This window comes from Acyrthosiphon pisum, chromosome A2 (genome assembly GCF_005508785.2).
Source record: "Acyrthosiphon pisum isolate AL4f chromosome A2, pea_aphid_22Mar2018_4r6ur, whole genome shotgun sequence".
In the NCBI taxonomy this organism is placed as follows: Eukaryota; Metazoa; Arthropoda; class Insecta; order Hemiptera; family Aphididae; genus Acyrthosiphon; species Acyrthosiphon pisum.
In genome coordinates this window covers 3,701,488-3,713,860 of record NC_042495.1, presented here as the reverse complement: position 1 = coordinate 3,713,860, position 12,373 = coordinate 3,701,488, and the positions used below count along the sequence as shown (strand labels likewise).

Here is a 12,373-nt window from a genome sequence, read left to right as displayed (position 1 = left end):
TCTTAGATATAAAAGTTGAACATTTTATAAATTTTCAACTACAAAATAAGTATTCAATTTTAAATTTGATAAATTTTGTCAAAATTTCAACTTCAAATGCTTATAAAAAATAATTGTGCCTATGTATTTTTAATATTTTTCAACTGCTATTGTAACAATGTATCAGGAGCCTTGTATTAATTTTTTACACTTTTTGGCCCAATAGATAAAACTTAATTGATATTTATAGAAAAAAAAACTAAAAAAATTGAAAACTTACAATGTCCGTAAACAGCTCAAAAAGAGTCAAATATTTTTAAAATTTTATCATGTATAGAAAATGGAAATATAACTAACCAGTGAAAATTTCATGTATCTACAGGCATTCGTTTTAGAGTTACACCAGAAACCAAAATCGATTTTCTCGAAAATCCCGAACGAAAGTTCCCGTTTTTCCTTAATTTTTCTTTTGTTTTTCACGGCGCTTTTGAAAACTATTGGAAAAATTTTACTTTTGACCCCCCAAAGTACCAACTAGATTCACTTCCCTATCATAAAAGGTACTGTTGAAGAAAATCCAAGCACTTTTACTGTCCTAAAAGGTGATGACGGACACAAAAAAAAAAAAAAAAACACACATCATTGTAAAATTAATACATTCATCGTTCCACTCAGAATCTAAAATAATACCCATAATAAAGCATTATTAAAAGTTAAAATTTAAAAAAAATTGTCAGTCACGAAAATTGCTTATCATTTTGTAAAGTCAAAACGTATAATGAATGCTAACCTTATACAAAAGTATAAATGTTTTCAGTATCCTCATATTATGTAGCATTCGGAAGTTCACAAGACACACACGTGTCACTTTAATGTATTGATGAAAAATTGGATGTTTGCCCTAAGAAATCTTCCAAGCAACCAGCCCTTCTAAAAATATTTAAAAAGTTAAATATAATGATTTCTTAGTATAAAAACTTACATTTTGTGAAAAAAAAATCCTCATTTTCCATGAACGCCAACCACTGTAAAATTAATTTTGAAATAAATTATAAAAAAAGGGTTAAGTGGATACCACTCTGCTGTACATATTAGGTGTCGCGTGGGTCACTGTAATGGCTTTGAATTTTATGATAATATTATATCATTGTAAACGAAAAATGGTTCTGAGCGAAGACGGTCTGTCAGAGTGCCCATTATTACTAAATATATTGTATTATAAATTATAATAATACATGTCATATATTTATAATGCTATTGAAAAAATTTATTTTACTAACAGTAGGTTAAACTAATTTTTAATAATATACGTTAAATATTTAAAGTACCACAAATAAAGTACTAAATTAAAACCAAATTACTAAATTTTTTATTCGTTCAAATATCTGATTTCAAATTAAAATATAACTAACAAAAATAATTGTGTTAATATATTTATATTTTTTTTTAGAGTTTTTGCCTTTTTGGTTCCAGTCCCAACTATTTGTGGGGAACATTTCATTCAATTTTAAAACTTTAGCTATAAAAGTTAAAGATTTTATAATTTTTTTAAAATGAAAAACGTACATTTCTGTGATTTTGTCAAAATTTGAATTTTTTTTTATTTCACAATATAACACACAATCTATACAAATTATTGCACAATAAGCATATAAGAAAGGGCTACACCATGGCTAAATAATTTATTTAGCGATGGGCTATACATAACATGAGTACTTGAATAAAAAGTCACCTATTCACGGCACTTAGCTTGGTTAAAATTTGAACTTAAAAATTAAAATGCATATAAAAATAATAAAATAATTATACATACCTATGTATTTTTAATATTTTTTTTTTTAGAAATAAGTCTCGGCAGTGTTGGCTATTGGCTGACATTTTACATCGTTTTTTACAGAATATTAGTTATTATTAGAATAATTTTTGTTTTTACACATTTTATATGTATATTAGACCTAGTGACTGATATTTAATATTTTTATACAGCTATAAAATCAACTTTTGTGTAAAGTTCTATTAAATTTTCAAGCCTTTTAACAGAACGAAACATTTTTAATTCATAAATAGCTCTGCCTGCCTACTACCTAATTATATACCATATCCATTGCCCATTTCCCATCGCCCATTAGCCATATAATTATATTTATTTATTATTATGTATATTATAGGCTTAGGTATATTAATATATTAGGTACAATAAGTAAAAACTTAGTACTAGGGCTCGGATTTCAATGCATTTGAATTTTTTTTTTTGGATGTCTTACACGTGTAAGACATAGCGCGATGCTTTCCAAGCTACAAAATTAATGTGTTTCAAGTACTTACTCCAAGTTATAACCACAAATTTATTTTTGGGCATTTTTCCTGTTTTTAATTTAATTTTTAATTTTTTAAGACATTTTTGACTTATTTCTCGTAATATGACTAAAAAAATTGACTTCGTTGAAATATAAACATAGTAAGTAGGTACTATACATATTAGGTAGGTAGTAGGTACGTAATATAAATCATAATCATTTTCATTTTTAACTATGTAATTTTTAATTTAATTATATAACATCAGGTAATCTTCAAGACAAATTTAATTCTCATTGTACCTACAATGTAATTAATACCAATTTAATTTGTCAAATTTGTTTTTTTACTAATTTTTTTATATTTTTAGGGCATTTAAATCTGATCCCTGTAGTTAGTATCTTACAGATTTTTGTAACATTCGTACATAAGCAACCAGGTCATTATCGATGATCAAGACTACATTATAAAAGTATAACATATTATGATATTATAATATTAATCGACGATTTAAATATTTAATCAATATCCATGATCAAAACAAAACAATACTGACGTTTAATAAATATAATATCAGTTGATTTCAACAATCAGTCAGGTTGGCCGAGCGGTCTAAGGCGCCAGATTTAAGCTCTGGTTCCCAAACGGGAGCGTGGGTTCGAACCCCACACCTGACAAATCTTAATTTTTGCATTTTTACTTAAGTCAAAATAACCAACTTTTTTTAACAACATATTTTTAATGTTTGTATAACACATTAAAATGATAACATTTATGACTAGGGCTAGGATTTTATAGCATTTGCATTTTCTTTCATAGTACTATGGGACATAGCTAATCAAAAACAAAATTCGGTTCATTCATCACAGAGTTCAAATATGCAATTTTGATTTTGCTTTTTTTGCATTTTCTTATGATATTTGTAAATAAATGCTTTTTTGGTACTTTTTTGTCAGTTTATTAGCTTTTTAATTAGTTTTTGTTAATTACACGCATATTTAACATTTTTAGAACATTTACGTACATATTTATCTAAATTATTATTTATTAATTTATTTTAATTGTATTATTATATATACTTATTTCGTGATTTCGTAGTGAAATATTATCGCCTTATCGGAAAATATTTCTGAAAATAGATTCTTAGATTTTGTCAAAGTGATTACCGAGTGGGGAGTAGTGGTTACGTAATACGTTGACATTTATCGACATTTAATAAAACAGTTTTTAATTTATTTTTTCAATCAATATTTATAAATTGTGCTTATTTGTTCTAAGAATTACTTAGTGTGAACATTTAATAAATTATTTTTTGATATTAAAAATATTTTTCAGCTAAACTTAAAAATGTTCAAGTCTTTTTTAGTTGTATTTTCTTGGTTAAAATGCTTTTTTTTGTAGCATTGTTGGCAATTTTTTAATTCCTTTGTTGTAGGTTTTGAATGCTTTATTTTCCCAGCCCTAATTATAACGAATGATCGAACAACAATGATGTGTTTTTCCAATAGGTCTTCATTCCACGTCTTCTATTATATAGTAATTTTTATTTTTTTCTATCTCTCTTATCTTATGTAACCTAACCTTTATTAACTTTACTATATCTACAATATCTACATTATATAAAGCGGTTTAACACTGCCGATGACCTTAGCTGCCGCTGACTGTTTTTGTTAATTATAATAATAATATCATCAAATATACTTAGTAGGTTTCGCTCAGAATCGTTTATCGTATGCAATGATATTATATCATTGAATTAAAATTTAACACCATCCTTTACTGTAGTGACCAACTTGCAACCTACTGTACAGCAGATCGACATACACTTGCCCACCTTTTTTTAGTTTAGTAATAACAATTTATGAGGAATCTTGTTTTAAAGTCAATTTAAAGCTTTTTGAAGGAGCGAAAAATTGTTCATCGACATATTAGGTAGAAAAATAATTAAAAATAAAAATAAAAGAATGTCCATTAATAGCACTTTGAAAATGTCTAGAAAATGTTTATCTAGATTCTTCTTTTTAAATAATTACAACAAGATAAGAAAATGGATTTTGTCAAAAACTAGTGCAGGTTTTACGTAGAATTCCCCAATTTTTACTATTATTTATCGACGAAAGTACTAACTAGATTCACTTTCCTACCAAAAAAGATATTTAAGATGAAAAACAAAGCATTTTTATTACTCCAAAAGTGATGATTTTTATGAAAAAAATTTTAAATTGTAATTTAAAAAAAACACATTTTTGTAAAATCAATTCATTCATAATTGTTCCGATCAGAATCTAAAATTAAAATTGTTTTCTTTTAATTACTAAGTAAGTACCTATACGGAAAATGTCAATGGTATAAATAATACATGACTTCTGATCATATAATATAAGAATATAACAATTTTCTAATAGCTAACATTTAAGAATATAGAATACAATTAATATGTTCGTCCATAATAATTGATTTGAAGGTTAAGAAGTAAGAAGTGTAAATGTGTAATATGTATAGGTAATAGTGTCAGTCTATTGATATTTGCGCAAAATCGAATGGCGCCTGTAGAATATAATTTTGTAGGTAGTTTTTACGTTTTAATAAATTCATTTTTGTTATAATTTAGAAGTCAAAACCTAACGCCAGCTGGGTCGTTGCCATACATATCAAATGTCAACCATAACCTTATACAACATCCGGTGGTTTCATTATTTACTCAACTCATACAAGCGAAAAAAATTCCATTCAAAATATTTTTAAATGATTTATATTTAAATTGAATATAATGGGATAGTGAGTAGGTACAAAAAAATTTTACCACACAAGTATTTCGTAATAATTAATAGTTTTCTACTACAGTTTAGTAGTTCTAAAAAAAAATATTTATCATCATTTGGATTTTATAACTTATATAATTTACTAAAGTTATTATGTTTTATGTAATAAGTGACTAATTATATAACTAATAAAAAAGGAGGAAAGTAGGTAACCACTCTGATAAATATAGGAGGTGACCGTGTACCTCATCATCGAATAAGTCACAGTCGCTGGTAATGTACTAGGTAACGTATGTGTTAAATATTGGAATTAAATTGCACACGAAAAACGATCCCGAGCAAAGAATAGGCCTATATTTATAACTACTTAGGTATATAGGTATAAGTATTTCGTGTTTATTCGTTTTAGATTCTGAGCTGATGACTAGTGAAGCAATTTAATTGATTTTGACGTAACTCAAAAACGAGTAACCGTAGATACTTGAAATTTTCAATGTTTATATTAACATTTTCTATACGTCGGAAAATTGTAATAGCAATAATATCATAAAATATACTTATAGACTATAGTAATAGGTATATAGGCTGCTCAGCTGCTGACTGACAGACGATTGCAATAACGTTTCATGCCGTTGAATATAATGTCTGTTCATTTTATTTTGTCGAATATTTTGTTATTGTTATAATAATATATATTTTCTTACAATGCCACTGGAGGAAAATAAACTCGATACTCCAATCGAAGAAAAATCGCAGTCATCTATTGTATCTCACGATGAAATCGCGTTGGCTGATTTATAAATCTATATTCAAGCTTCATGCTAGTGTTTCAACTATTGACAGTTGTAGCCTATAAAGTCAGTAATTAATAATTAAAAATTTTAATAAGTTTAAAAAGCGTTTTATTATATTCTACTGTAGGTATCACCTTTACGATACGTCGACACCTAAACTACCTACAGCAGAGTGATACCCACTTCGCAACTTTTTTTAGATTGAAGAAATGTATTAGTTTTACAATTATGTGTGTTTTTTTTAACTTTTTATTTTATTTTTGTGTTTATTTTTATCTACTATAAAATTCATCAAAATCAGGAAAAATCGCAAATTATTTGGTTGTTAAAAATGTATTAATTGTTCAATTTTTGTAGATATAAGGATTGGAAATTTAAAACAAGGTTTCTTGTTAGCAGTTTATATTGTAATCAGAAGATCTAAAAAATATAATGTACATATTTACACAGTATTTTTATACACACTTTTCGATGAAATTTGGACGAAATTTGGACGAAGTTTGATATTATGTTATTTCATTGTAATTCAAATAGATTATATTCAAGGGGACTAATAAAATTATAAAACTTACCATATTATGCAATGCTATTTTTAAAATAGTTAGATTCATTTTAAACTATTACCTATATTTATACCATGAACCTGTTCATACTGTTCTACAGTAAGAATGGTAGGTACGAGGTACAACGGCTTATTAGATAGTCTTTATATCTAAAGCCGTGGATGATACTGACTCAAAAGTTAATAACAATCGTATAATGATTGATTGATTAACGATATATTTACTATAATATACACCATAATAATAATAATATTATTTTTATAATAAATTAAATATTGATTAATGAATGCCATATTTTAGCAAAAATTAAATCAACCTAACGTCCTAATACGTAATACTTATAGTAAAATAAATTACTTTAATAGCAATATTATAAATTATATAGGTATTGGTATAAATAGCTATAGGTTTATAGGTAAAAAATATAATATATTATATATAAACTAATATAGGTAGTTCTGATTTCATCAAAAACTTTTTTATGTTCTTACAAATCGACCACGAACGAAAAAAAAGTCAAAAGTCAACTTACTTTAATATGCAAATGTTTGAAATAACTTTTAATTCAGTTTTACGTGGCTTATTAACAATAAAATAACAAGTAAGAATGATAGGTAAATGTTTATTTCATAAAACTGTTGAGCATATAAATATATACTAACATTCCCATAAACACGATCTATAAAAAAATGAGCACTTTTAAGTTATTTGGCCATAATTTCCAAATGAAGTTTGAGTGACTTTTTTTGAAAATACCATAAAATTAAGCTTGCAATAACACACGTTTTGAAAAAAATTACGAAATATCGAACGCAGTTTACCTCTGAAACGATTTTTTTGGTATAAGGTAACGGATATCAAATTCTGATTTACTTGGTTTAGCCCGAACCCCACCGCCCCCACATTAAAAAACCCGGCAAAGTCACTGCGGCAAAAATTGTATTGCCCAAAAAGATTTTTTTGGCGGCGGCGGCACTTCACCAAAACAAAAATCAATGGTAGCACCAACTGAACCTAATAATATATTATGATTATGTGAATATGGCTTCGATAGGTTTTGTGGTTTCCGAGATTATCGAGTTGATACTTACCAACAAACGCACAATAATTTTTATAATAATATAATATCAATTTATAGTTATAATATAGAAAAAATATAGATATTATCTTAATTATTATTTTTCATGGTTACCAGTTTCAACTACTACTAATATCAACAGAACGCCTGGCTCAGTGACTCGGTTCTTATCAAAATAAATTGCGTTGGGTCGGTTTTATTGTTTATACGATACAATTACGATAATACGAATAATACGATACCTGCATGCGAATTTAACACGAAATTCAAAACTGTCTTCAAAGTAAAAGAAATAATAATTTTTCATTCTCAACTAAGCATTTTTCGTTTTTTATATTCAGTGTAATAATATGTTCTGAGTACGTTTGTCACAATATGTCATTGCGTTGTGGCATTCATTGACAAGGACTATGCGATATTCGTCTGTATTATAGGCAGTGTTGGTGTTGTCTATCAATGAAACATACATTTCATGTGTTTTACATGGTTTTTATAATAGAATTCTGTTATTAAATTGGTCAGCTCTGAATATGGAAACCAATCATCCAGTGCCGTCGGCGCGAGTTATTGATGCCGTGGAGAACATCAAACATGATCGTTCTGCAAACCAAGAGGCCCTAAACAACAATATAAGGTAACAATTATGTAGGTATTCAGTTTATATAAATTGCGACTTACTGATGATAGAAGGTACCTACCATTATTGTATTTTTATTTATCTTTCAATAAGACTAAAGGTCCCCACACACGTCAGCGGTGGAAATGGCTGTGTTAGTGAATAGCTGCAGGACACATTTCACAGCTCACCGCGGCAGTTAGAGCCAAGAAAATAGAATTTAACGCCACTGCTGCAGTGTATGGGAACCTTTAGTCCTTCAAGGTGTTGTTTAGAGGTCAGAAAATAGTTTATACGGTCTATTATCAATTAGTTATTGTTATGCCGGGTTGCGCTAACAATTTCAACATTTATTGAATCAATAGTGAGCTAATAGTCCCTTAAACAAGATCTAGTGACCCATGATCGGTACATTTTTTACGCAACACGTTATTAGGGTTTTATCATAATAATATGTATTATTTAGAATTTTTAACATAGTTATAATACATTTTACTATTATAATTAATTTGAAATAACAATTATTCATAATTTTAACTAAGTAATTGTAGTATGAATACTACATTAAAAATTGTATACTCTAATAACAATTTTTTATGAAAAAAATATTAACCACAAACATTTTCTTGTTACAGTCACATGCCAACATTTGGTCTACCAGCTAGTGCCTATGAATTAAATTCCAATGCTCGATTAACTATCAGGTTTGATAGAGAAATGTTCAACACTAGTCTATTTGAGAGTGAAATAGAAATCAGCCCAGCATTTCGATTTAATAGAAATGACTTATTCAGACCTCCCCAGTAAGATTTAAGTAAACTATATTTTTGTTTAGCTATTAACTAATTATGATGAATAGTTTTGATTTCAGTCATAGAAGTAGCACATTGTTAAATGGACAATTTTCTACACCTAAGGAAATGGGTCAAAATTTAGATACCAAAAAGCATTTGCATGAGTTTGGGTTGAAAAAAGCCGAGGTTAAAGCCAAACCATTTAAATGCGATGTGTGCAAAAAATCCTTCTCTAGTTCTGGTGGTTTGACTGTCCATTACAGAACACATACAGGTAACAAACCTTTCAAATGTGATTTATGTAATAAAACTTTCTCAAATTCAAGTCATTACAATTACCACATGCGTGTACATTCAGGGGATAAACCATTTAAATGTCATGTGTGCAACAAAGAATATTCTTGTGCTAATGGTATCTTATACCATCAGAGAACCCATCACTTTTTGCAAGATACAAAACCGCTGAAGTGTGATGTTTGTGACAAGCTGTTCTCCAGCATTGGTGGTCTGACTGTTCACTACCGTTCTCACACTGGTGACCGACCATTTAAGTGTGATGTGTGTTTTAAAACATTTACTAGTTCCAGTCACTGCAAGTATCATCAGAAGTCTCATTCGCAGTTGATTACAAAAAAAACCTTGAAATGTGATGTTTGTAGCAAATTGTTCTCCAGTTCAGGTGGCCTTGTAGTTCATTACAGAATGCATACTGGTGATCGTCCATTCAAGTGTGAAGTTTGCTTCAAGTCATTTACCAGTTCCAGTCATTTCAAATACCACCAAAAATCGCATGTGATTTCAAATGAGAAAAAAACATTGAAGTGTGATGTATGTGATAAATTATTTTCTAGCGCTGGTGGACTAGTTGTTCATTACCGTACACATACTGGCCATAGACCATTTAAATGTGAAATTTGCTTAAAATCTTTCACAAGCTCAAGTCACTTCAAATATCATCAAAAAACCCACATGGTTAATGGTTGATGTTTCTATCTAAATCTAATGTAGCTTAAATACATTTTAGCCAAGAGAAACTAATTACTTATTAGGTTATTATTTAAATGCTTACTTTTTAGTTCAGTAAATATATTATTAGTTCTATATGAAACTTCTTTCATATACACTGTACATACATAGTGTTATAAATGCTAATATTTTAAATATCCTTTTTTCCTATTTGTAATATGTACAGAATCAATATTTTATGGCTTTTCTATAACTTGGCTTTTTTTATTAGTCATTTTGACTTAATTTAATTTAAATTATATTAATACATAAATATAAAAATTTTATTTGATAGGTATATGTATTTTATTTGTTCTCTACAAATTGTAACTGGTATTAATTAATTTATAGTATATTAGTAATTTTACTTATTTTGATGAGCATTATATTATTTTCATCTAATCATTGTATTATGTAAAATAAGAATTATCTTTGGAATCAAATTTGAAATGTAGTCAATGTTTCGTTGTTCATAATATTAATTATGAAATTATTGTTCTCAAATGTTAAATAAAATAACTAATCTGTACACTAAATAACATTGATAAAATTTGTTTACAAAATATTAATATCAATAATGGTGATAAATTTAATTGATTGCCCATTGAAATGTTATTATTTTCATTAATGTTATTATTTAGAAAAGAATGATTTAAAAGTTATGCTTTTATTTCTCCATTTTTAGCATTTTTCTAGTACCTATTTTGCTTTTTTATTTAAATTAAACAAATTCAAATTCTAAATCACGGTTTTATATACTTCTTTGATACCTACTCCTTGTGTACTTATTTGGCTAGATTTTCATCACATAATAGCTAAAGACTAAAATAATTTTAAAGCTGTATAAATGTTTAATAAAATCTCTACTAAATATATAATTTATAAGAATGAAATTTGATATTTAATTAACTATAATTGATTATTTAGAATTATACAATTATTGTAATTTGTAGACTTTTAATCATATTTAATTACATAATAAATGTACAGCTTTCAAACATAAAATATTAATCTTGAGGTAAATAATCTAGTTAATATTTTAGGATAATTAATATACAAATTGATTTAAATTTTACATTATTAAACACTTGAAAACATGCTTCAATCCTCAACTTTAATCATGGTGTCTGGTAGCAAATTGAATCTATACTCTATTCAAAATAAGAAACGCAAACGGCGGTGACACTTGTTGTAACACACATTTTTCACCCCCATCAAGTCACCAATCTATATACCTGCTGTGCAGTATTGCCATGCCCCTGCGCAACAAGTCGGCAGCTACATGCGTTTCCTATTTTGAATAGAGTATAATAAATTGGTACTTTATGGTGTCAAAGTTAGAATTTTTATAACTATCAGGAAAAACTGAAAATGAAAATATTGGGTTAGTTTGGGTTTTTGTAGTAATTCACAAATTAAAGACTTAAAACGTTCAACAATTATATTAGCATTATCTATACATGATATTATTTTAAAACTTTTTAAATTTTTTTTTTTTTGTTATTCAATAAATGTTGATAAAAAATATTTAGTCATAAAACTTGAAAATTTAATAGAAGTTTCTTCATAAATTGTTCTTAAAACAGTACCTATGTTAATTTTTTGTATTATATGAAACATAAGAAAACTAAAATTAAAGTATTTTATACCAACAACTTTTATAGTTTATTATTAAATTATAATATATTATAATGGCTTATTAGTACTATACTATAATATTATATTATTATGTTATATTATAAATACAATTTTTCTTAATAGTAAAAGTATTAAAAAAAATATTCATTAACAATTAACAATAAAATAATTTATAGGTATAGTTATTAGTTACACTTACGTATGACTTAAGAGTGCACTGAATGTACTGGAATTTGGTATTCTGTTTCTCATTTTCTGTAAAAAATTCGACTTGTAGAAAACGTTCTGTGCAGTTCCAATATTAGCGGTAAATAGGTACCTCAGGAATTATGAACTAAGTACCTTATATCTAAATGGTAAAAAAAAAATTGAACACTAAAACTAAACCAAAAATACTCCTACACTCTCCTACTACAACAAAAATGTAATAAAACATTAAAATATTATTAAATTATTTATTTATTTTGTTCAATTTATTACATAGGTTATAATTGATTTTATAGGTAGGTACCTACTACCCAATACTATAGATTAATCTTATTATTATTCAATAGTATTTGCTACTACCAGTATAATTCTATACGTACCATGTAAAATCAATGGTACTATACACAGTGGCATAACCAGGTAAGATGTTTGGGTGTTTAACCCACCCCCTCCCCCATAACACCATTGTCTATCACTCCTAATAAATATATTATTCATATTACCTATTACTTATACACAAAAAATGTAAAAACTTGGTTCCTCACTATTCTTCTCATAACCTACCTACTTCTTGGCTACACAGTACACACATATTATATGACAGTGGTGCAATTGAGGCGCATAGAACCACAACAGCTTAAC

At 27.2% G+C, this 12,373-nt stretch overlaps 1 protein-coding gene and 1 non-coding gene across 4 annotated transcripts; both read left to right on the top strand.

The window, feature by feature from the left end:
• The first annotated feature begins 2,867 nt into the window (after positions 1 to 2,867).
• On the top strand, positions 2,868 to 2,951 carry TRNAL-UAA. The gene has a single exon. It is a non-coding gene; the product is annotated as a tRNA-Leu (tRNA).
• Positions 2,952 to 7,616: 4,665 nt separating this feature from the next.
• LOC100160037 (zinc finger protein 32) lies at positions 7,617 to 10,172 on the top strand. 3 transcript variants are annotated; one of them, XM_001943670.5, is made up of 4 exons: positions 7,622 to 8,105; positions 8,723 to 8,890; positions 8,947 to 9,155; positions 9,240 to 10,170. In XM_001943670.5, exons 1-4 carry the CDS (start codon positions 8,002 to 8,004, stop codon positions 9,863 to 9,865), a joined length of 1,107 nt encoding a protein of 368 aa, XP_001943705.1. In that variant the 5' UTR covers positions 7,622 to 8,001; the 3' UTR covers positions 9,866 to 10,170. The 3 variants fall into 3 exon arrangements, with proteins under 3 accessions (XP_008181062.1, XP_008181061.1, XP_001943705.1); XM_008182840.3 differs by having other exon boundaries at positions 7,617 to 8,105; positions 8,959 to 10,172; XM_008182839.3 differs by having other exon boundaries at positions 7,618 to 8,105; positions 8,947 to 10,170.
• The last annotated feature ends 2,201 nt before the right edge of the window (positions 10,173 to 12,373 follow it).

Bases quoted from the DNA above. Each gene is read 5' to 3' on its own strand.
- LOC100160037 (XM_008182839.3), top strand. From the start codon at position 8,002: ATGGAAACCAATCATCCAGTGCCGTCGGCGCGAGTTATTGATGCCGTG. The intron at 8,106-8,722 runs GTAACAATTATG...TTCTTGTTACAG, and splicing joins GCCCTAAACAACAATATAAG to TCACATGCCAACATTTGGTC. The intron at 8,891-8,946 runs GTAAGATTTAAG...TATGATGAATAG, and splicing joins GACTTATTCAGACCTCCCCA to TTTTGATTTCAGTCATAGAA.